General features: G+C 35.9%; 1 protein-coding gene across 1 annotated transcript in view; it reads left to right on the forward strand.

Moving 5' to 3' along the window:
* The first annotated feature begins 404 nt into the window (after positions 1-404).
* LOC134820455 (uncharacterized) overlaps positions 405-24,745 on the forward strand; it is an 84,684-nt gene continuing 60,343 nt past the window's right edge. The window contains exons 1-8 of the mRNA XM_063830877.1: positions 405-1,614; positions 1,931-2,031; positions 4,859-4,918; positions 14,503-14,625; positions 16,819-16,955; positions 19,187-19,256; positions 20,755-20,847; positions 24,344-24,511. Coding sequence (XP_063686947.1) covers positions 405-1,614; positions 1,931-2,031; positions 4,859-4,918; positions 14,503-14,625; positions 16,819-16,955; positions 19,187-19,256; positions 20,755-20,847; positions 24,344-24,511 — 1,962 coding nt within the window. The remainder of the gene's footprint in view (positions 1,615-1,930; positions 2,032-4,858; positions 4,919-14,502; positions 14,626-16,818; positions 16,956-19,186; positions 19,257-20,754; positions 20,848-24,343; positions 24,512-24,745) is intronic.

Here is a 24,745-nt window from a genome sequence, read left to right on the forward strand (position 1 = left end):
ATGGGTTAATCTAATGCATCATATTTTGATCGTAAATCCGCGTAATTGTTCAGTCTAAGTTTTGTCGAAAATTTATTGAAACTGTTTTTAGTTTCAACTCTAGTTTTTTTCCCGACGATCAAAGCAATGTCGTGTGTTGCCAGTTTTAACTTTCTACTATGACTGGTCGTAGAATTTCCAAATTTGCGCTATTGATTATACTTGTAAATAATCGCATTTCCGCTCGGTTGCTGCTCAGTGTAACTGTAATGTAGAACTGTTGCAGAGTTAAGAATTTTACTCTTTTGAATTTACAATTTTGTTGGGTGTTTGCCCGCTGTGTGTTGGAGTATGCTTCATCTTGCTATTTTATACAGGTCGTGATCTCAAGTGGTACTAAGAGTGGTAGTTAAATTCGTATGTAAATGGAAAGCGAAAACAAAGAAGATATTCTGGAAGCAGCCTCTCTAATTCAAAAAGATGAAATAAAGGAAACATCAGAAAAAACAGTATCTGAGATAGAGGTTATCGAATCGTCAGCTCAGAACTCGTCATCTCTGAACGTAGCTCCGTGTGAAGAGGTATCTAACCCGATAAAATCCCCAGACAATACGTTATCTTTTGGAGAGGGTCAGCAACTTGCAGACTCATCTGAAATCTCTGCGGAGGCACCAGAAGCAGTTAGTCTAAAACTGAACGACCAGTCTTTAGACAGCACTTATTCTGGAGACGATGAAGATACGTTTGACATTGAGAAGGACTATTCTGTTCCGTCGGAAGAAGATTCGAGTGTATGCGTTTCTCTCTCTCACCGTCACACTCATACCAGAAACCCGTCAGAGATATCCGAAAGCGAGGTGCTCCAGTTCTCCGGACAACCTTATGCTGTCATAGGAGGCAAGATATTTCCCTTTGACATAAATGATGAAGACTTCTTTCCTGAATTTGAACTGCCCCATGACAATGATCCACGCACAAATGACATTATCAATGACGTGCTTCAAGCATTTCCAGATGGCACTGCTGAACTCCTGGAAGATATTGATGAGATCGATGCTGAAGCAACCCCCTTACCTCTTCGAAAGTTGGAGCTAACTGCTGGAGATGATGTATTAGATAAAACTCCTACTGATTGCAACAGTCATCCCGACTGTCAAATTTTCTCAGAAGGTAAAAGTTCTCCAGTTAATGAAAGTATTCCTGATGATGACATTGTTCGACAAAATCCCGAAAACTCTTCTCAGTCTGAATTTTCACCAGACGAAAGTAGCGAGCAGACGGATTCGGTCACTGATCAAGACATATCTGCTGCTACTGAAGAGGATCTAGCAGAAGACGGTGGCGAGCGAATGGATTCGGTCACTGATCAAGACATATCTGCTGCTACTCGAGAGGATCTGGAACCTTCTCCAGATTTGTCGATGAAAACTAATGTTTCACTAAAGATTTGCTCAGAACATCAAACTGACAGATCTCCTCAGTCTGACTCGTCTCCTGGAGAAGATGGTGGTAAGGAGATGGATTTTGCCAACCTAGACGATCTCTCTCCAGTACCATCTGAAGAAATAGAACTTTCAAAAGATCTGCTATGTGAAACTACAAGTTCTCCACAGATGAGCTCCGACAATCGACCAGGTTATTCAGCCAAGAATCCCTCTGTTTAAAAATACTGTATTTTAATAGTGAGTCCACAGGTCATAATTAAATGTGGTGCTTTGTCTTCTGAGAGTGATGATTGGTGAAACCATTCTCTAATTCCTTTGGAGACAGACAGCACCAACCTGGCACTGCACTTATTTGTAGAACTATGAAACCCCACCATAACTGAGGCCCTAGTTTAGTAGTCTCCTAGGGGAAGAAATGGGGGCTTCGCCACGAATCAGTGACATCAGTATTCAAATATGCATCTTTTAAGTGCTGGCTTATAATTTATCCTTACTTCTCCACCCAGATTTGAGTCTCGATCTTCGTCTCGAAGAAAACACAGGGAATGAAAACGCAACGGAATTAGAGGGAATTCTCTCGCCACTGGATGAAGATCAGTTTAAACAGGTCAGTTTCTATCCATTAATCCCCACAACTAATAGTTCGCTGTCAAATAATTGTTTGTTGCACCCTCGCTGAACCCCGAGTTTATTTATGGCGCTTTTAATTGTTCCAGTTCTGCATCTTTTATCGACAAATTCTTAATTACGTGTATCACAATTACTTCCAACCGCAGTTGATTAAATTGAAAATTGCTGAAAAATGTTCCATTTTCTTTCAATAATTCAGATCAGAAATAGCAAACTATTCTTAGCATATGATAAAATAATACTATGCATAATATTGCGATGTGGGTGAATTCATTTTCGGGGAAAATGATTTTATTTCAACAATTGTCCCACCAGATTTTAGAATTACAGGTTACGTAGATACATATTTTAGAACTGTCATGTTGGTGAATTCCATTATAAGTTGATTACATCTCCCGATTTTGTATACTTTTCATGCTGATTCCCAATTCCCATATTACATAAATCAATTGGAATTTTGATATTTTACTTTTATTTTAAATTGAATTGATGAATCAAATGCGACGTCTAGAAGTAATAACTGAAATCGAAACTTGTCGTGTTTCTGAATAGACATATAACATGGTTATGATATTATTTGAAGAGTGGTTAACCATTTTTCTTTGATGTGGCTAGAACTTTTTCTAAGTTTTCTTCATGGCATTAACACATGCAACACTTAAAATATGCTGCGGTTAAACATGTGATAATACAAGATGAAATTTTGTAAATACATGCCCAGTCGTGTATACACATGCTAATTGAATTAAGTCAGGTAATATCAAAAGTATTAATTTTTACCACCAACTTGTATCTAGAATCTCATAAATACCCAATTTCGTCATGTGTCACTGACTTTATTCTTTCCGACAATATATTCAGGTAAATTTCGTCATTTAATACAGTATATTATTGTACTATGATGACACCCGATTCTTTCCTTGCGGTAAAAATATATTAGCTCTTCAACCAGGGGAGAGAGTTTGGCTGGCCGAATGTATAAATCCGGCCGTATAAGTAGCTTTTCTGCCAGGTTGCTGCTTGCTGCCAATTGGATGTTCACTTACCGTGTACTTTTTTAGTCCGATTAGTTTTTTTTTCTTGGACAGGCACAAATATGACATGCTCTGTCAAAGCTCCTAATTTGATCCGTAGTTACCTGTTACAGCTCCGATTTAAGTTTCTAAACATTGTACTTCTTGATTTGACGTATGTATGTGTGCAATGTGCATACTCTCTTTCTTTTAAAACCGATTATTTTTGCGGGCGTGCATAGTTGCATATACTGGAAAACGAATCTTCATACTTTCGATCCAAGTTTAAACTGTTGCTTAATATAGTTGATTGACATTCTAGTAGCACATAAACGAGTCTAACTTCCTTGTGACTTTTAAAGCTGCCGCTGTTTCTGCAAACTTAGTCTAAAGTTTGGGGGGTTACGTACGTGTTGACAACTGTCAACTTCTCAACTCTAGCTCCAGCCAAGAAAACCCGGAACAATGCCAACAGTGAAGGATATACTGTTCAGCCGAGTGGTAAGAAGACATCTGTTGAATATTATAATTATTTATGTCGACTCGCGGCCTTGTACATATGTGTATATTTAGCTGTTACGTCGTTTAACTCTATTGTATAATTCACTTTTTAACTATCACATGAACAAGTATATAATTCGATATACACACGTGAAGCATTTCCGTTCAGCTCAAAATTGAACAATTAAAAAATTCGTTATCGAACCAAAAAGCAAATCTTGTTAACGTCTGGATATAGGGCTGGGATTTGTCCAGTTAAACGCAGCTGCACTGACCCAGCCAAGAAACATCTCTAACGTGGCCACATCTCCAGCTATAATTGCTACTTAGCCTCTGATCGTGTCTCTGTCAGTTTTGATATGCAAACTGAATCATCTCCAGCTGATGAGCTGTAGGACTGGCCCTCCATGACGTTATCTTGTTTTTAGTTTGAGCTTGTCATGCTCCGTCGGTTAACTCGAAACACATCTTTTAGCACTATTCCGGCAACCTCTAGTTGTTAAACTGCACTTGTACATATTATTTTTATTGCTACTTCATGCCGGTTATGTGCTGATAGTTTCGTTTAATCGCCAGAATCAAGATGAAACATCAGAGCTAAAATAGCAAGGAGGAGGGCCTCTCACTTATTAGTTTCAAGTCTCCTGTAAATGGACTTTTGAGCGGTATGTCCTTTAACACAACTCATCGCTGCCCACTGCTATTGTCAACAGTCAATATCAATTGAAGCTAGAAAGAGATCGCCTCCATGACTTCACTGTTGGTCCAGTAACCCGACACTTCATAGTTGGTAATCTTTGTACTTCTAAGGATTGAGCTGGTCGACAAGTGTACATGTGTATAGGGGAGCTTATACCCAACTGCCAGCGCCATGCACTCTGCAACTCGTTTATCTGCGGTTTCTCTTGTATAGCGTGCACAATGTCTCCCTTATTGTGTCTCGACAACTGACCTCATGCTAATTTTTGGACCGATACCAATTTCGGAGCGATCGATCGTATTTTATTGAAACCAGTTTTTGTATAGCTTCTATTTTGGGCGCGTGATTTTGTCCTTTCTGTCACGTTCAATCTGCAAAAGATCAAAACGCTTTTACTAGGAGGCAAACAAATGTTATGTGTTATCTTAATGCGAGTTCGAAATTTGTGTAGAATGCTTTGATACTTTTTATGATTTGCATTTCTACTGACACCTTCAATAAATGAAACACAAAATACCAATCAATATTAATTGACTTACTGATTAAATGCTCGAAATATTATCCGTGCCCTTGACATGATGATGTTTTAGGCGATACCAAACAGTCCGAACCCGAGACGGAACATCGTCAGAAGAAAGTCCTGTGCAGACGTGAGTTTTAATTTTGAAATTATTCAAATATTGTGCTTAATTATAAATTTACCAATATATTGCTGTCTGTGACGCAGGTTTATAGTTTAAATTTTACAGGAATTAAGTATGTTTAATGTAAATTGTGTTCAAGTTCATCTTTACTATACCGCCACCATAATTTAATTCTGCCCGGTTACACGTCCCATCTAATCTGTCATGTCTCGACTAAGTAACTGGCTCCTTTTAGGAGAATCGAAGGACACCATATTTTATTAACCAGCAAACTCTCCATCCTCTGCAGAGTGCTCGGAAGCATCCTGATTAGATTAAGATACAGGTTTGCACGCTGTACAGAGTAAGATACTGTGAGATTGAGCTCATGTAGTATCAGACATACCTGCTAGAGTGATTAAATATCTGAGTATTCAATATCATCCCTGGAAGCAAGCTTATTACATCCGTTACATCCGTTACATCCGTTACAAGTATTAGGTGTTCTATATGTCTCCACCAAGTGTCTTCTGGTTGCACACCAAGGAATTAAACAGGAATTAATTATTAAAAAGGAATTAAACAAGAATTAAACAGGAAATAAACAGGAATTAAACAGGGAATTAAACAGGAATTAAACAGGGAATTAAACAGGAATTAAACATGAAATGACCAAGGAGAACACAGACGAACTCGTCTTGGTAATACAACAATTCATAAAGACGATCAGAACTCTAAAAATCGAGAGAAAGCTATAAAAATAAAATCTTAAAAACTAACCGTGTTATTTAAATATTTAAATACGAGTAAAAAATAATGGAGGCTGTGCAATGTGAGACTAGATATCCTTGCAGTGTGATTCGAGACTAAGTGCCCCATCTCCAACCTTTGAACGAGTGACGTGTTTTAGATACCACAATGCTATTAGATTTAAGCCTTTACTACTTTTATTTAGCAATTATTTAGCTCGATCGCCATTCCTACAACCACCCTCCTATTTACTATTTAAAATGGTGCGCTCTTCAAATCCCACCAAGTTTAACTTTTTCATGATTTTCTGCGGATCAAAATGATAAGAACGATGTTTAGATTTAAAAAAAAACCATAGAGATCGCAAACCATCAAAGAAGTCGTGCACATGCAAATGTAAGTAATAAATTATATGTGGCCCTTCAATTTCGAATAAAAAATCACTTGATAATCAATAAATAAGTAACTCATAACATGTCAAACAATTAATTATAGATTATTCACAAATCCGTCACTGTTGAAATTTTAGATCCATTGCCCTACTAAGATCATCATATTATTCGCAAAAGCTTCCTATGTTTGTATGACTATTTAGTGCAGACACATTTTGGAACATTCTGGAAGGATAATATACTATGACCGATCTGGTATAAATGAACTGTAAAGGTGTCAAAATAGAAACATATAAAAGTACACATTTTAACTCTAATTTATCAAGCCTCGATAAACCAGTAACCCGGGACGGTGGATTCCCAAAAGTGTCCAGCAAAAGAAATTCATTCTTTAAAAAACAATTCTAAAAAAACTTCGAATCGCTGACATGGTAGATGGTCATCCACTATATAATAAAAAAACTGTGTACTCTGAAATCATAATATTATATGTATGGAATAATATTGCCACACCAATTTCAAGTTCGTGACACACAATGAAAAAGTGATTTATTAATTGCCCAAACAACAGGATCTTCTTCAAAGAATAACCCACTAGCTGATATCACATTTGCGGAGGTTATAACTAGTTTGGGTATGCAGTATCTAGACCGAGTTCGCTCGGAGCCTCCACTCTTGCTGATTGCCATTTTATTTTGTATCCCAGTGGAGAATTTACTGTACCACTGTATCGTGTTCGATATCATTTTTTTCGAGCAGATGTAGAGAAAAGGGTCCGCTATGCAGTTTATGTAAAGGAACAGGACAGATATCTTCCTTGCATCAATCCCAACCCTGTCTTTGAAGACAAAGCAAATCAGTATGAAGGGGAGCCAAGATAAGAGGTTTACTGAGGTGATCATGAGGGTTCTAATAGCTAGAGCTGTGGTCTGGATCTGTCTCTGACTCCTCGCACTGCCAAAGGAGAACCGAAACTTTGTTATCTTCCAAATTATGCGAATGTAAGCGCCTATGTTGAAAAGAGTTGGAAGGACCATGAAAAGCAGGGTTGGTAGGTAGAGAAAGAGGAATAGGAAAGTTCTGTCCTGTGAGTATGGAGGAAGGGAACAACTGCAGGTGTCAGGGTTATAGTGGTAACTCTCAGAGTATTTGATGGAGAGCATGGTCCAGGCTACAACACCGTGGAAAATGGGTAGCAGCCAGAATACTACAATCAGCCTACAGATGAGGATACTGTGTGCACGTCTGTTCCCTCTGTACCTGCGATGTGGCACAGGGTCATTCAACTTGAGTCATGGCAGGTAGCATTGTTATTATAATTAAATTGTTCAACTCAATCAAAGCACAACGGTATTAAGGTTCTCGTAAATATCGATTTAAAGCTTACCTAAAAGGGCAGGTCACTGCAATCAGTCGATCAAAGGTGAGGGGTATAACAGCTAGAAAGTTGATGTGGGTCACCATAATCTGTATTGGAGGTACTAGACTACAGAATACCCTTGCTATCTCTTCGGTTTGCATCCAGCATAGGGTTACTGAGTGATGAAAATGGCACTGATATTGGCTTAAAATTAAACACATATAGGAATGTTTTTGGTTAAATACAGCGATGATTTCAAAAATATAAATCCTTGACCAGTGTCCACTTTTAAAACTTTATTAGCGGAATCTCCATTAATTAAAAATTTCAATGTTTTGACATGAAAATCTGTAAAATTTCATGGAATGTTATGAACCTTCCCGAACCTGGCAGTGAAATGGTAGTTGAAAAGCAAGCTATAAGAATGTCCGATCCTGCTTGATTTAGATAAGCCAAGTGGAATGTCTTCTTGTATTTCTTCTTCTGGACAAAGTAAACGCAAAGTGTGGTGTTGATGATTATTGAGGAGACTAGCATCACCATTTGTGTATATCCGTATACTTTGATCTTGGAGAGCTGAGCTTCCACCATCTCATCCTCAAACACCCTTTCAGTCATGTTAGAGTTAGACATCCTGCGATTTTCTGGTTTTTTATTTTGGTATAATTGTACAATTGTGATATCGAGTTACTCGAGTTGAGTACACGAATTCCGAATATATTGCTGCCATAAAGCGCAAATAAACCAAGAATAAACTGCAAGGATAGGATATGTAGTTAAAAACAGCAATTATAGTGACCGCTTATACCACGCTAGACCCTGGTTAAAGTTTGAGGTTGTAGTTAACAACCGCAACAAAATAGTGAAAGTGAAAGCGAAAGTGATGACAAATAGATACTGATGGTGGATATATTCTTTAGAAATTGCCAGGTCAATGCGAGAATATTATAGAACTTGATGAATGAGGATGACTGATGAGTGATGAGTGATGCATCATAATCTCCCTAAAAGCCTTACAACCATGTTATTTATAGTGAATACTTACATGATTTATGAACGTTACAATCAGTTGAGATCACTATGATTAACATATCCCATACAATAAATTATTTTTGCTTTATAGGCTTATAAAGCCTGGTAAAAGATCGGTAAATTGCTTTTAAAAGTTCGTTGAGTGCATTTTCCCCAACAATAGAAATTTATTAGAACTTAATGAATGATGATGAGTGATGGAATAAAAACTCTTACAATCTAAAAGCCTTACAACCATGTTAGAAGTCGTTTACTTTAAGTTCTGTTCTTGCGTTGGGGTGACTCCTAACTTAGTTTTGTCAGTACCAAGTACGATCGTTGATCAAGCAATAAACAATAGTCAACAAACAATAACACGTCCAGAACTTATCTTGACCACAACACCTAGTTGTATACGAATATGAGAGATTGTCTCTAGAACTAACTGATCTAAATTCTAATCGTCCTTATAAACAGTAAACCACGAGATAACCAAACTCCTGCAACCGCGATATTGGTAACGCATCTAGGTACTACTCGCCAGCCACACTACGTCATAGCTCACATGGAGACTACTTGTTATTCACGTTTTAAACAAGTAGACTCTGCGTGCGCCTCCTGATCCTTTATTCTTTAAAATAAGCGTTTAGTTGAACAATTCGGTAGAAATTACTTTAAAATAATGTGTTTAGTTGAACAATCGGTTGAAAATTTCTTTAAAATAAGTGTTTAGTTGAACAATTCGGTAGGAAATTTCTTTAAAATAAGGTTTTAGTTGAAACAATTCGGTAGAAGAATTTTCTTTAAAAATAAGTGTTTAGTTAGACAATTCGAAGAAATTTCTTTAAAATAAGTGTTTAGTTTGAACAATTCGAGGAAAATTTCTTTTAAAAATAGATTTTAAGTGAACAATTCGGTAGAAATTTCTTTAAAATAAGTGTTTAGTTGAACAATTCGGTAGGAATTTCTTTAAAATATGCGTTTAGTTGAACAATTCGGTAGGGAAATTTCTTTAAAATATGTGTTTTAGTTGCACAATTCGTTAGAAATTTCTTTAAAAATACAAGCGTTTGTTGAACAATTCGGTAGAAAATTTGCTTTTAAAATAAGTGTTTTTTTGAACAATTCGGTAGAAATTTCTTTAAAATAAGCGTTAGTTGAACAATTCGGTAGAAATTTTCTTTAAATAAGTGTTTACTTTGAACAATTTCGTGAAATTCTTTAAATATGTTTACGCTGAACAACTTCCGGTGAGAAATTCATCTTACAAATAAGTGTATTCATTGAAACAATCCGCTAGAACAATCTTTAAGATAGCGTTTGTTGAACATTCGGTAAAATTTCTTAAAAAAGTTTAGTCTGAACAATTGTAGAATTTCTTATAAATAACTGTAGTTGACAATTCGTAGAAATTACGATATTAAAACAACTGTTTGATTGAACATTCGGTAAAATTTCTTTAAAAAGCGTTAAGTTGAACAATCGGAGCCAATCTCTAAATAGCGTGTGTGCAACAATTCGTCAGAAATCTCTTTAACAGTGTTGTAGTTGAACAATTCCGTAAGAGACATTTCTTAAAAAAACGCGTTATTACAATCGGTCGAAAGGTTTTTCAAATATAGCGTTGTAATTTGAACAATCGGTAGATTTCTTAAATAGGGCGTGTTGGGTGGGAACATTCGGTAGAATTCTTAAAATCGATAGCACAATAAGTATTAATGTAAAATTTCTGAATTTAAATATTTGAACTAAGTGGCGCCTAAAAGCGTAGGTATAGAGGCATATGTGGAAGTTAGTGACGATGTGACGTATATGTGTAAATGACAAACTATCCGCAATTCCCGAAAATTATAAAATTCGTCATTATGGATGCACATAATCGAAATGCGATAGTTTAGAGTAACTTATTTCTTGGTTTTTTTTTGTTATTTTTTTGCAGAACGAATAAGAAACAAAGTTTTTTGTTGTCCAATTATAGTGGCCTGTTAACACTGATAAAGCATAATTTCAATGTGCCCACAGTGCATTCCTTCATATGATGTTATTAAAATCGATCAATTAAACAATTAAACATTCGTGGATTTGTAATTATCCTTACATTCTTCATTTGGCCGAAAAATCGTAAAATACGTATAATTAATACGATCACACATCACAGTGATTGACCATTCTCGATGTGTTAAAGAGTAACGTCCTCGAGTATAAACAAGATAGTAACACGTTATTTTACAATGTATTTTTACAGATTGTAATAGACCAAGTTATCTTTCGATTCTCAACCGACGCTAAGAACAGCCCATAACGTTAACGATTAAATCTAGCAGTTCAACGAATAGACTGGAGAGGGAAGGAAAGTTATCATTTGATGTATTTTGGATAATTTCAAGACAGTATTAATTAAAAATTATTTATAACACATAGGCTCAGTGTTATGAAATAATCCATCAAATCTCTAATTATCAATACAATGTTGAGTCGAACAGATACCAAATTTTATACTTAGTGTACACTATACTCTATATATACTACGTCTTGGGTGTCAGAATTAACAAATATTGCCTTGTGATGGTTTTTAATCCACGTGGAAATTTGTTGCCCATTCTATAAAAATGAATCGGTGCTTAAAAGAAAACGAAAAAACTGACAGATTAGTCGCCTTCGTCCTTGGTATGGTATTAATTTTGACTAAACTTTCGTGGTACTCATATAGTTAAAATCAAAATTCTTCCTATACCAGTTAAAACGAACCCTAAGCTTAACATTTGAGTTGTAGCAACACCGCATATAATACAATATGATTTTATGATAGCAAATGAGCGATCGATGTCTGATCGGTTGCCTTTGTGCGTTTGACATATGCAGCATGGAGAGAGTCAATTGAACCCTTATGAATTAAACACTCAGTTGGCTTTGAAGATCTTTCTCCTAAAGTGCCACAACATAGTACTTTTAACAAGTCATTAAACTCATATGTGAATGAACGTTACATCATTTTGAGATGGCGACTAAGTAACTTATCTGGTAAAAGGATCGGTAAATTGCTTTTAAAAGTTCGTTGAGTGCATTTTCCCCAACAATAGAAATTTATTAGAACTTAATGAATGATGATGAGTGATGGAATACAAACTCTTACAATCTAAAAGCCTTACAACCATGTTAGAAGTCGTTTACTTTAAGTTCTGTTCTTGCGTTGGGGTGACTCCTAACTTAGTTTTGTCAGTACCAAGTACGATCGTTGATCGAGCAATAAACAATAGTCAACAAACAATAACACGTCCAGAACTTATCTTGACCACAACACCTAGTTGTATACGAATATGAGAGATTGTCTCTAGAACTAACTGATCTAAATTCTAATCGTCCTTATAAACAGTAAACCACGAGATAACCAAACTCCTGCAACCGCGATATTGGTAACGCATCTAGGTACTACTCGCCAGCCACACTACGTCATAGCTCACATGGAGACTACTTGTTATTCACGTTTTAAACAAGTAGACTCTGCGTGCGCCTCCTGATCCTTTATTCTTTAAAATAAGTGTTTAGTTGAACAATTCGGTAGAAATTTCTTTAAAATAAGTGTTTAGTTGAACAATTCGGTAGAAATTTCTTTAAAATAAGTGTTTAGTTGAACAATTCGGTAGAAATTTCTTTATAATAAGCGTTTAGTTGAACAATTCGGTAGAAATTTCTTTAAAATAAGTGTTTAGTTGAACAATTCGGTAGAAATTTCTTTAAAATAAGTGTTTAGTTGAACAATTCGGTAGAAATTTCTTTAAAATAAGTGTTTAGTTGAACAATTCGGTAGAAATTTCTTTAAAATAAGTGTTTAGTTGAACAATTCGGTAGAAATTTCTTTAAAATAAGCGTTTAGTTGAACAATTCGGTAGAAATTTCTTTAAAATAAGTGTTTAGTTGAACAATTCGGTAGAAATTTCTTTAAAATAAGCGTTTAGTTGAACAATTCGGTAGAAATTTCTTTAAAATAAGTGTTTAGTTGAACAATTCGGTAGAAATTTCTTTAAAATAAGCGTTTAGTTGAACAATTCGGTAGAAATTTCTTTAAAATAAGTGTTTAGTTGAACAATTCGGTAGAAATTTCTTTAAAATAAGCGTTTAGTTGAACAATTCGGTAGAAATTTCTTTAAAATAAGTGTTTAGTTGAACAATTCGGTAGAAATTTCTTTAAAATAAGCGTTTAGTTGAACAATTCGGTAGAAATTTCTTTAAAATAAGTGTTTAGTTGAACAATTCGGTAGAAATTTCTTTAAAATAAGCGTTTAGTTGAACAATTCGGTAGAAATTTCTTTAAAATAAGTGTTTAGTTGAACAATTCGGTAGAAATTTCTTTAAAATAAGCGTTTAGTTGAACAATTCGGTAGAAATTTCTTTAAAATAAGCGTTTAGTTGAACAATTCGGTAGAAATTTCTTTAAAATAAGTGTTTAGTTGAACAATTCGGTAGAAATTTCTTTAAAATAAGTGTTTAGTTGAACAATTCGGTAGAAATTTCTTTAAAATAAGTGTTTAGTTGAACAATTCGGTAGAAATTTCTTTAAAATAAGCGTTTAGTTGAACAATTCGGTAGAAATTTCTTTAAAATAAGTGTTTAGTTGAACAATTCGGTAGAAATTTCTTTAAAATAAGTGTTTAGTTGAACAATTCGGTAGAAATTTCTTTAAAATAAGTGTTTAGTTGAACAATTCGGTAGAAATTTCTTTAAAATAAGCGTTTAGTTGAACAATTCGGTAGAAATTTCTTTAAAATAAGTGTTTAGTTGAACAATTCGGTAGAAATTTCTTTAAAATAAGCGTTTAGTTGAACAATTCGGTAGAAATTTCTTTAAAATAAGTGTTTAGTTGAACAATTCGGTAGAAATTTCTTTAAAATAAGCGTTTAGTTGAACAATTCGGTAGAAATTTCTTTAAAATAAGTGTTTAGTTGAACAATTCGGTAGAAATTTCTTTAAAATAAGCGTTTAGTTGAACAATTCGGTAGAAATTTCTTTAAAATAAGTGTTTAGTTGAACAATTCGGTAGAAATTTCTTTAAAATAAGCGTTTAGTTGAACAATTCGGTAGAAATTTCTTTAAAATAAGTGTTTAGTTGAACAATTCGGTAGAAATTTCTTTAAAATAAGCGTTTAGTTGAACAATTCGGTAGAAATTTCTTTAAAATAAGCGTTTAGTTGAACAATTCGGTAGAAATTTCTTTAAAATAAGTGTTTAGTTGAACAATTCGGTAGAAATTTCTTTAAAATAAGCGTTTAGTTGAACAATTCGGTAGAAATTTCTTTAAAATAAGTGTTTAGTTGAACAATTCGGTAGAAATTTCTTTAAAATAAGCGTTTAGTTGAACAATTCGGTAGAAATTTCTTTAAAATAAGCGTTTAGTTGAACAATTCGGTAGAAATTTCTTTATAATAAGCGTTTAGTTGAACAATTCGGTAGAAATTTCTTTAAAATAAGCGTTTAGTTGAACAATTCGGTAGAAATTTCTTTAAAATTCGATACGGCCACTATAAGTATAAATGTACAAATTTTCTGAATTTAAAATATTTGAACGTAAGTGGCTACATAAAAGCCGTATCGTGTATAGAGGCCATATCGTGGCAGTTTAGTGACCGTATCGTGACCGTATAGTGACTGTATAATGACCAAACCTAATCCGTCAATTTCCCGAAAATTTTATAAATTCGTCATTAATTGGATGCACAATAAATCGAAATTAGCGATAGTTTTAGAGCTAAGCTTTATTTTCTTGGTTTTTTTTTTGTTATTTTTTGTTGCAGAACGAATAAGAACAAATGTTATTTATTTGCTTCATTATGAGTGGCCTTGTGAATGATAAAGCAATAATTTCATGTGCCACGACAGTGCATTCCTTAGAATATTGTTATTAAAATCGTAATTAAACAACTTAAACATTCGGTGGAATTTGTAATATTCATTAAATTCGTATTGGCCGAAAAATTCGTAAAATACGTATAATTATACAACACACAGTCACAGTGATCACTTCTCTCAGTGTGTTATAGAGTAACGTCTCGAGTTATAAACATGTTAGTAACATCGGTAATTTACACATGTTTCTTTTTCAGATTGTAATAGACCAAAGTTTCTTCGATTCTCAACCGACGCAAGAAACAGCACCCATAGACGTTAAGAAAACTCCTAGAGTTCAACGAAAAGAACGAAGGGAAAGGAGAAAGTCTATCATCTTGGTAATTTTGATATTTAGAACACCGTATTAATTTTCAAAAATTATTTTTTCACATAAGGCTCATGATAATGAAATAATCCCAGTTATCAAATCTTAATAGATCAATCACAATGTTGATCGGAACATACAAAATTTTATTAATAGTGTACTACTACTACTACTACTACTACTACTACTACTGCGTGGTGGTCAGAATTAACAAATATTTTGCCTTTTTTGTTTTTTAAATCCACTGTTTGGAAATTTGTTCCCATTCTATAAAAATGAAATCCGGTGCTAAGAAAAAACTGAAAAAAAACTGATCCAGACTCTAGTCGCCTCCGTCCTGTGGTTAATACTTTGATAAAACTTTCGATGCGTCTCATTACATAGTTAAAATAAAATTCTTCCTTTACCAGGTTAACAGAACGCAACCTTAAACATTTTGCACCGAATATAATTACAAATATGCTATTTTATTGACTGAATACATAATGGAGCCGATCTGTATGTGATCCCGGTTGCCTTTGTGACGTTGACATATAGCACGGGAGAGAGTCAATTGAACCCCTTTGAATTAAACACTCAGTCTGGCCCTTTGTAAGATTTTCTCACTAGTGCCACAAATAAGTACCTATTTAAACAAGCAGTTAAACTGCCGATATGGTGAAATGAACGTTAGATCAACTTTTAGGATTGGGCGACTAAGGTAAACGTTTGAAGTGAATACCACTTATTTTCTTAGTTGGAAGCTGGAAGGTGTGTCTGATACGGCAAGGTGTAGCTACGGTGAAGAACACCTACTTCAGCTTACAGACTATGTCATTCTTATGCGAGATAGCAGAGTCACATCATGGCCAAAACAAGTAGGCTTGAAGCATAAAAACTTATACCTCAAGGGGGCAAAACTTCGAAAAAGAGAGCTGGATAGTTGGCCACTTGGGATTGGCTAGTTTTTTGCTACGTTCAATGTAAATCGTCTAGTCAACAAGACAGTTGAAGTTCCGGCGCACCCTACTGATGAGGACGTTGATATCTCTTTTCTTCAGCAGACTTTTCTTAAGAAGATCTTAAGTTGATACTGCAAAGCAGGGGTGTGCGCAGGGGGGAGGCGATGCAAAGCTACATGATACGTGGCTGGAACCATCGTAGTGGTGGAGGAATAGTGATGATCTTAAATAAGAATCCCAAGTTGACAACAATTATTGTAGAGTCAAGAGGTATAAATCTTATCAAGTCATGGAAGTTGTTGAAACCAATAGTGGGATAATCAGACTTATTAGTAGTTTATTATAGACCACCTTACACCAAGATTCTACCTGGCACTCTTGGTTTAAGAATGCCAGGTAGACTTATTGTCACTTCTTAGAAGAATTCAGTGAATAGTCGAAAGACCTAAAGATCTTTATCCTGCAAATTTTCTTGCCCTTTTAGATCAGTTTGGTTTCATTCAATGTGTACTACTGGAAAGAACTCGCCAAAAATGAAGTAACACTAGACCTCGTGATAACAACCAAAGACTCTCTAAATTCCATCAGTATTGTAGAATCTGCGACTAGATCAGATCATTTTGTTGTTAAATTTGTAGTGTCAGTGAGCCTGAAGGCCTCTGTAAACGATACTAGGGTGATAAAGTGCTATGATTTAAATAGTGTTGTGTTTGAGGATTTCAAAGCGGATAATCTGGATTTAGAGCTCTGTTAAGGAGATGGTGCTCTGCAGTTAATATGTACAATAGTATTATCTTGGAATTAATGGACTGTCCTGTGGTAAGTAAGAAGATGAAGAGTGAAGAAAAATATAAGCCTTAGATGGATCAGGAGCTTAAGGCCTCACAGAGGCAGAGGTGATCAGAAGAAAGATCGTAGAGAATCTATGCTAGTGAAAGATCCGTCGAAAAAATACAATTTTTGAATTGAGTTAGTAGTTAGTACCTCTGTGTTTATAGCAGTGTGATATTTAGTTAGCCATTAATCTATTTATTTAGCCCCCCATTTGAATACGTAACTTTAATTCAATGTGTCGCCGTCGATATTTTCATATCTCATGCTGCTTACACTAGGTTAGTATAATAATGTAGAAAGGTAAAATAGGAGGTTGTGTATTTCAAATCTGGCGCGGTTGCCATTGCCATAATTAAAACTGTTAATGGTTTGTAGCAGCACCAGTAACCACTAAAAATCTCTCCTATTTACTCACTTCACCTCTACCCCAGGTAGATCATCCGGACGCAAAGGATCCGTCAATAAGAGTGGTGAGTCCAGAGAGCGGTACGGTGATAAGCGAGTCCACCATGATACTTCAGCAGATGCTGCATGACGAGGGCTTTTCGGAGAGTGACCTTGATTTTAGGTACTTAATTTTAGGGATACTCGATCGGTGTTGAGATGTGCTTGATTAACATTAGATTCACAACATAATCTTTTATCCCGCTGGGGTCGTACTAATATTAATTCATGCTCCCTGAAATAGGAAAACTTTTGAAATGGGAAACAAATTCGGCTGTAAGAAATAGGAAATGTTTCCAATTTCAGAGACCGCAGAGAGTTTTCAAGTTAAACATTCTAGAGAAAGTAATTAGGATTTAAAATGGCATTTCGTCAGTAACCACTTAACTATGAAATTATAACTTTGATATAGTTAATAGATAGTGGCACTTCAACCAAATCTTTTTTAAATAGAGTTGTTGCTTCCCTAATTTCTTAACTTCTTAGGCGGTACTAATTACAGCTTTCGTCGAAATAAAATTTGATTATCGACACCACCATAGCATTCGAACAACGCCGCAATATTCGATAATGCGTCGGGTGACGTCTCGCCACCTCCAATACGATACTTAGCCTTAGCCTTGACTTTATAACTACATCTTAACGTAACCCTGATTACCAAATCCTAACTAGTGACCAACTAGGTCAACAATTTCCCACCGGGCCAAACCGGATTCAACGATTAAATATTCAGTTGATCCGACCAGATCCGAAGCTCGTGAAATCATCTTTAGTTAGTATAATTAAATAAGTAATGCAGACATTTCTAGATTTCTGTCAATTTCTGGTAACTGAAATTAAAATAGCAAAAAAATATGTCTGACTTCTCCCTGTCTTGCTAACCCGGGATGCCACGTATCTTTAAATACCAAGCCTAACGACCATTACTCATTATAAATAGCGGATAGCCACTGCATACAAACTGCAGAGTCCCTACTATTCGGTTAAATAGTTAAACAGTTAAATTAATAAACATAAACAGCGTAGTTGTGTGTAAGGATGTTTAGGGGAAGTGGATTGTGGAACGTTTTAGATTCAAAGAAGTGTCATGAGACATACGTCACGACGCTCCATTCGGAAAGTGATCCCCTCCCTGTACTCCTATATAAAACATGATCAGAATAAGCCGGCGAACAAATTAATTTCGATTTTTAATTTTGTTAAATGCTGATCAGGGTCCAACTGAATTTGAAGATGAAACCAGATGAACAGGTTCCAGATTACAGTACGGTGGTGTTTACTCAAGAGGGTAGAGAGTACGGTGGATTATTTGATACTCTCTTTACCATGGACACTACTATGTATATTCGCATGAATCTTTCAACTTTTGGAGATGTATCAAAGCCTTCAATAACATTGCATCTTTGATATGACTCATTGATATGAGCATTGAGCATCGAACTAATTGACCAATGACCGTTAAATAATGACAAAACAACTATATCGGTGCTTTTTATACAAAGTTACAACGAATTCTTCATGTTATGCATCCTTGATACATGTTTCGTATCCAAATACGGCGGCGCGCGCTTCGCGCGCGAAAAGTGGCATGCAACGTATGTCAAATGCATCCTGGGTTTGGACAGGATATGACCCGTTTAAAATATTTCCATCGTGTTACATTACATAATTCTGAAACATATTATATTTACAATAAATTATGCAATCACAACATTATAATCAACAAAATAAATTTAATCGCAGAATCTCAGATACTAGTAATCATGAATTAAGCACAAAAAAAAACAATTAAACAAGCAATAAATGCCTATACATTCCCCTCATGTGATTAAAATGCAGGGCTTCGTGAGAGGAAATAGACTGAAGCTTATATATTTAGAACAAAATCAGCAATTAAATTAAGTTATTATACATAGGCATTACTAAGTTTATCGATGTTTCAGTGTATAACTCCGCGTTTGTGTCCATGGTATACCAGGCTGTATGTGTTTTCTACCGTACCCCCATCTACCCGAAATCAGAGTCCAGACTGTGTAGTTTAGGACCAATAATTTCCAGACCATGCTCCCTGGACCGATCTTCTGTCTTAATCCTAACCTTATAATTCCATAAACAAAAATCTCATTTGGAATGTTAGAGTGTCAAATGTCGAGGGGTGAAATGTTTGCCTCACACAATGCTGCAAAATTTATGATACATAGCGAGCTGCTAACTTGTCCCATCTCGATTTCAGCCCGAGCATGCCACCATTTCGCCAACTATTCCTCTGGATGCAGCGATGTGGAAAATGTATCGTACATAAATGATTATATTAACAGTTAATTCTGTGATGTGTATTAAACCTGACCCTTTCAGTTTTGAAGACGATGAGCTGAATGATTCTGAGCTGGAAAATGTAGGAGCATCCTTTCTCTCCGACCCTGACGTAAGCATTTACAATATAATTTTATTCCATTTTTTTTTAAATGAACGAAATTGATTGATCAGACTTCTTTCTTGTCAACTTGCAAACAAGATCTGCAAGCAAAATTTGTTACCTATTAACAATTGTGGGTAAAAATATTTCGGTGCTCCAACAAAAACAGTATATGATAATGAGGAATGAGTATCTTTAATGACAATGTAATGTTCACGGACTCCCCTGAACAGCCATTATTACGAACATATTCGAATTTGTATACATACTTATGTCTTATACTGAGTTATAGTCGTTGTCAAATGGCAAGACCACCTCGATAAATATTAAATCCCGATCCTCGAACGATCAAATATCGTAGTCATTTAGCTCTGCAAGGTTTGACAAGGTACTGCAGTACGTTACAGATAAAAGAGATGGACCACTTTACAGTAAGAGCGTGGATTAAGGTGCGACTCGGACTAATCTAGAAATAAAACGCCTAGAAACGATAACGTCTCACTTAAAATGTGAACGGATGCTATTTAAAAGGCAGCGTCTGCAAAATTTGGGTCAAACCGATCACTCTACTTCAACTGCCCATAATCTAGATTTAAAGTAGTCCTAAATCATTGGATGAATTGTTGGCCCATTACCTGCAGCTATAATTATAAAGGAGAGCTCTATAAGTCACACGGCTGTCTGGGTTCGGCTGGACCTCTTATTGTAACTGTAAGTGCCGCTTGTGAGATCGCGATACTATTACTTGAGTAGTAAAAAACTGAGTTCATTTTATTGGTCGGTTAGCCTTACCCCATTTTATAAAACTAAGCAGCCACTTAATAGTTGGCCACAGTTATTCGAAAAATCAACTAGTTTGGTGGATTTTGGGACACAAAACCTTGCAAAGTGTGCATTTAAATGCATTTGTTTATATGAAACGGAATGGGTTTCTTGTGATATTATGTAAATGAATAATGGAGTAACTTTATGGTCCCGCCACCATTCAACTTAAATTATTCTCTCATTATAAGATTATAAAAGATGTGCACTAAATGTTTATATTAATAGACCGATCTGCTATTCAGTATGTTCAAGCAACAACGCCCCACTTATACAAAGTTAGGATAGCTTTATCCAATCTTAAGTTCAAATTAATATCCCATGAAATATTTAAACTCAGAAATCTGCGACTGTAAATTTGAAAAGGTGCCAATTTTCAACAATCTGATTCTGCCTTGATATGACCAGTGTTCACATACAGACATATCTAACCAGGCAGCTACAAATCAGTTGCCAAAAAATATGTTTTCGAATCCTGTGCTAGCAACCGTGAGGTTTTATAAATAATATATCAATATCTACAAAACAATATGCGCTACCTTACAATTTTAATCCGAAACCCGAGTCTAGCTAACTTTTGAAGTTAAGACAAATTAGAAATAATTAAACACCCAACCATTGGTAGAATCTACTGAATTGTACTGAGCCCTCCAAATATGTCATTCTAACGAGAACTCCTGAGTAGATGAAGAGAGCGCTGCAACTGCAGATATCTGACGACAGTGACTCCGTTTTCGGTGAAAGTACGGCTGCAGGTGGCAGCCAATCGCGTTTTTCGGTGAGTTATAGCATGTTATCAAGACAATCAGTCAATATGGAATTGGAATGAACTTGATTATCATCGATTGTTGAGCATGGGCAAAAGTTTTACATTGAAACGAGACGCGTAAGTTGTTTTATAAAAGACCTGAGCTAATTCATTCGCGCGTTTCTGTGTTGAAAACTTATCTCTTTCATTGTTTAAATGGGGCAGTTTTTTATAATTCTCTGCATCTTATTTTTAGAGTATTTTATTCACAAACAGCGTTTAAAACGATGGGAAAACAGAAGATTTGATCTCTGACATTATTTCTGCTGTGAATGTAGATGCTTAATGAACCTCAAATGTTTTGACAGCAGCATGATAGATGGCACAATATTGCGGCCAGGGTATATAAAATTTAATACTAATTAAAACTGGAAAACGTGACGGCTGTCATGGATCGCAATACAATTAAGGAAGTTCAAGCCATAAATAGGAAAATTTGTGATTAATCTTGAATCAAGATTAATGACAAATTCTTGAATCCTGATGGTTAGACTGCCTAGACTAGGAGATTTAATATCAAAATAAAGTGATCACGAGAACCTGCAGGACATGCGTCCTGAGCTGCAGTCATCCATATTAATATAAATTGCAATCATGTCGAGTTTTACTACTTATACTGGCGACGCACTCATCGGCCAGGTAGCGGCCAGGTAGCGCGGCCAGGTAGCGCAGTTGGTTAGCCAGCTTTGCAATCGTGAGGTTGCGGGTTCAAATCCCACTGCCTGCCTGGTCGTGGGGTGAGTGTCGTTGACATTCAGCTAAGGATCGTGAGTGGTCTATGCAGCCCCCCGGTCTACTCAGCCGAATACTCGAGAAATCGGGTGTGAGGGTTAAATGAGGAGCTGCACATTGCAGCAAAGTCTCGGGCGAAGAAAGTATGGTACACACTACCTTAACCGTCACTGGCTAAAAACAAATCCTTCGGTTTCCTGTAATTGGCTGGTTGCACTTGTGTAACAATATGGCTGTTGGAATACTCCGAAGTAAAATAAGTGTCTAGATTAAAAAAAAATCATAGTATATAGAGTATATATACTCATATTTGAGAGTTCTACACCGTTTGATAACTACAAGCACTGATTGGGATAAATTTTTTCATAGCTATGTTAGAGAGCGTTCACATATGACGTCAGCAGCCGAGGGGGGAGGGGGGTTTGGAAATGCTGACGGTTGATGACGGGGGGGGGGGGGGGAGGCGGGTCTGAGCCTTGCTGACGTCATATGTGAACGCTCCCTTAGAGCAGAGGAGAGGGCCGCATTTTGACGGTAGTTAGAGGGCCATTTAACTACTAAACTTATAGAAAACGGAATAACGGAGTTTCTAGGGGCTTAAAGTATTATTATTACTTGTAGTATTTGTAGTATTAAACTATTTGAGCTCTGGTCATGTAAAACGAACGGCAGGGTGTACCTGGTGTTCTAACTGGGACAACTTTAGTGACGGAGAAGAATTATCGAATAGAATAAGAAATATAAAAGAGTTATAAATTAATATATTATGAATAAGATAAAACTTTCCGCGTAAAACGTTTTGACTTGATTATAGACTCGCTCGAAGGAGTCTATAGATTATCGCTCGGGCTATCAAGGATTGCATTAGTTTAGGACTAAGACAAATTAGGCTATAAATTATAACCTCTAACGCTTGTCAATTGGTATCCTCGAGATTAATAAGATAAGTCTCGAACTCAGAATCAGAGTTGATCTTGGTTCCACAAACGCGAGCTCTTCTGAGAAAGAACTGCTCCTGAATATAATGGGGGGCCGACAATATGAAAAGCAATAAGCAAGATGTTGACCACCGACCACGGTTCACACGTCGGAACACTAAACACGTGACTCTTCCAAATTACCTCTCTGGTCCAATCACGTCATTATATGTCAATAAAAAGGATTCTTAACACCTTAATTTAAGGTGAGTCATATTAATAAATATTGGGCAGACCTCAGTAAGTGGTAGAGTGGTGGCATTGCATCAAAGATCTTTTAAAGAAAATTAAATGCGGCGAATATAATAGTAGAGGCTCTTACGGGCAAAAAGACGTGTTTTCTGCTACGAGTTTAGAGACCTAACCGCTAATTGGACACAATAGTATGATGTCTAAGGATCGATAATATGTTAAGAAGTAAAAATTTGGCCTTATTAGTCACGTGCTATACCAATGCGCGTTTTAAACTTTGACAGTCTATTACTCTAAGGCAAATAGAGTAATTATATTCATATTTTGTCAGCAATAAGATCACATTATTTTCTATTTAGTGTGAAAATATGAGCTAGAACGGACATAATCTTGCTGAGTTATAGCTGTTTGAAATTTATGATGAACGCGCGGGTGCCAATTGATAACAACTAAATGCTTTTGCGCGTAGTGCGCGTCGAAAATTTGGAAAAAACGCTTGCGGAGTGACAATATTCAAACTTCGATTAAGTATATGAAGTGGGTACTTCTCGGAAAGGAAAAATTTAGGCAAACACGATGTGACTATTTTTGGGTTGATTTAATACAACTGCAAAAAATTATTCAAACTTCAAGCAAAAAAAGTCAAATTTTTACTACTTTTTTGGATTTTTACCCCCAAAAAAATAGAGGGATTTTTCAAATTTTTATATCATCTTGTGCGGCTGTGTTTTAGCTATCTCCATGCAAGTTTTGCCGACATGCCAACAGAATTAACTTGTTCAAAATATCAAAAAACATGGTTTTTTGGCTTATTTTTTGCCCAAAAATCGGTTTTTTGCAATTTTACCCCCAAAAAGTCAGTCCAATCATCTTAAAACCACTTTAAATCGATTCTACGGTCAAAAATACGTCTAGTAAGGTGTATCTGGGGTCCCTAGCGTATCGAGCAGACAATGCCCGTAAGAGCCTCTACTATAACAGTCAGCATGATAGCCAAAACGCTGGATAATGTGTCCTGCCCCTTATCAAATTATTGGTATTATATCCTTTATCGTCTCCAAATTGCAGCTTCAAATTATTTGTTATATAGTAGTGTTGAGAGTATTAAATAAGTTTTAACACTTCTAATTTGAGAAACTGACATCACTAAGTTTATTCGGAAATTTTCAGGAAAGAAACTTCAAACTTGGTTTTACCGGGTTTTGCTCGTTAGTATGACTCAATTTAAGTTGAGTCAGTGATTTTTAAGAAATTTAAATTCGGCGAATAATACAGGCAGCTTAGCAGTTAGCCACAATGCTGGATAAGTAATTACTTAGCCCCAACCCAAATAAAATCATCCTAATTTATCATTTGTCGTCTCGTACGTACAGTTTCAAAGATAATTTTGATGAGCAGATTATGGCCAGATTTTAGAAAAGTTAAACCCTTGTGTTCTACACCCTCGTGTCTACTGCTCTCGTGACACCCGCCCTAGTACCCTATATCAGTTATATATCCGCCGTATCGGCTAAATATGCACTAAAATAAAAATTAATCGTGACTTATAACTCAATAACCCTCAGAACCCAGTCGAGTCAGACGGTGGCAGAGAGTCCGAGTTGGCCCCGAACACACCTCCCTCCCAATCATCTGATCTTGACGACTTCGAGCGGTTTAAACGTGAACTGGAAATGAGCATGCCAATTCCTTCTCCTGGACTGAGCGATACGGACAGACTCAATTTGGAGATAGTAAGTGGGATCGATGTGGTAAGATTATATTGTGGGGTTGGGAATGGGGAGGGGTTCCAACTGGTTACTTGGTTCTTTCAGGAAAACATTAAATTAATCGTTTAACCAGTTGATTGTTGCCCACAATGACTATTCTGTTCGCATTGTATCAGATAATCGATGTACATTTTCGATAACAATCCTTTAGCAGACCATAAAATGTCGTCGGGTATTATATGCCATAAATTCGATTTG

This window comes from Bolinopsis microptera, chromosome 1, assembly GCF_026151205.1.
Source record: "Bolinopsis microptera isolate Bmic1 chromosome 1, MBARI_Bmic_1.0, whole genome shotgun sequence".
NCBI lineage: Eukaryota > Metazoa > Ctenophora > Tentaculata > Lobata > Bolinopsidae > Bolinopsis > Bolinopsis microptera.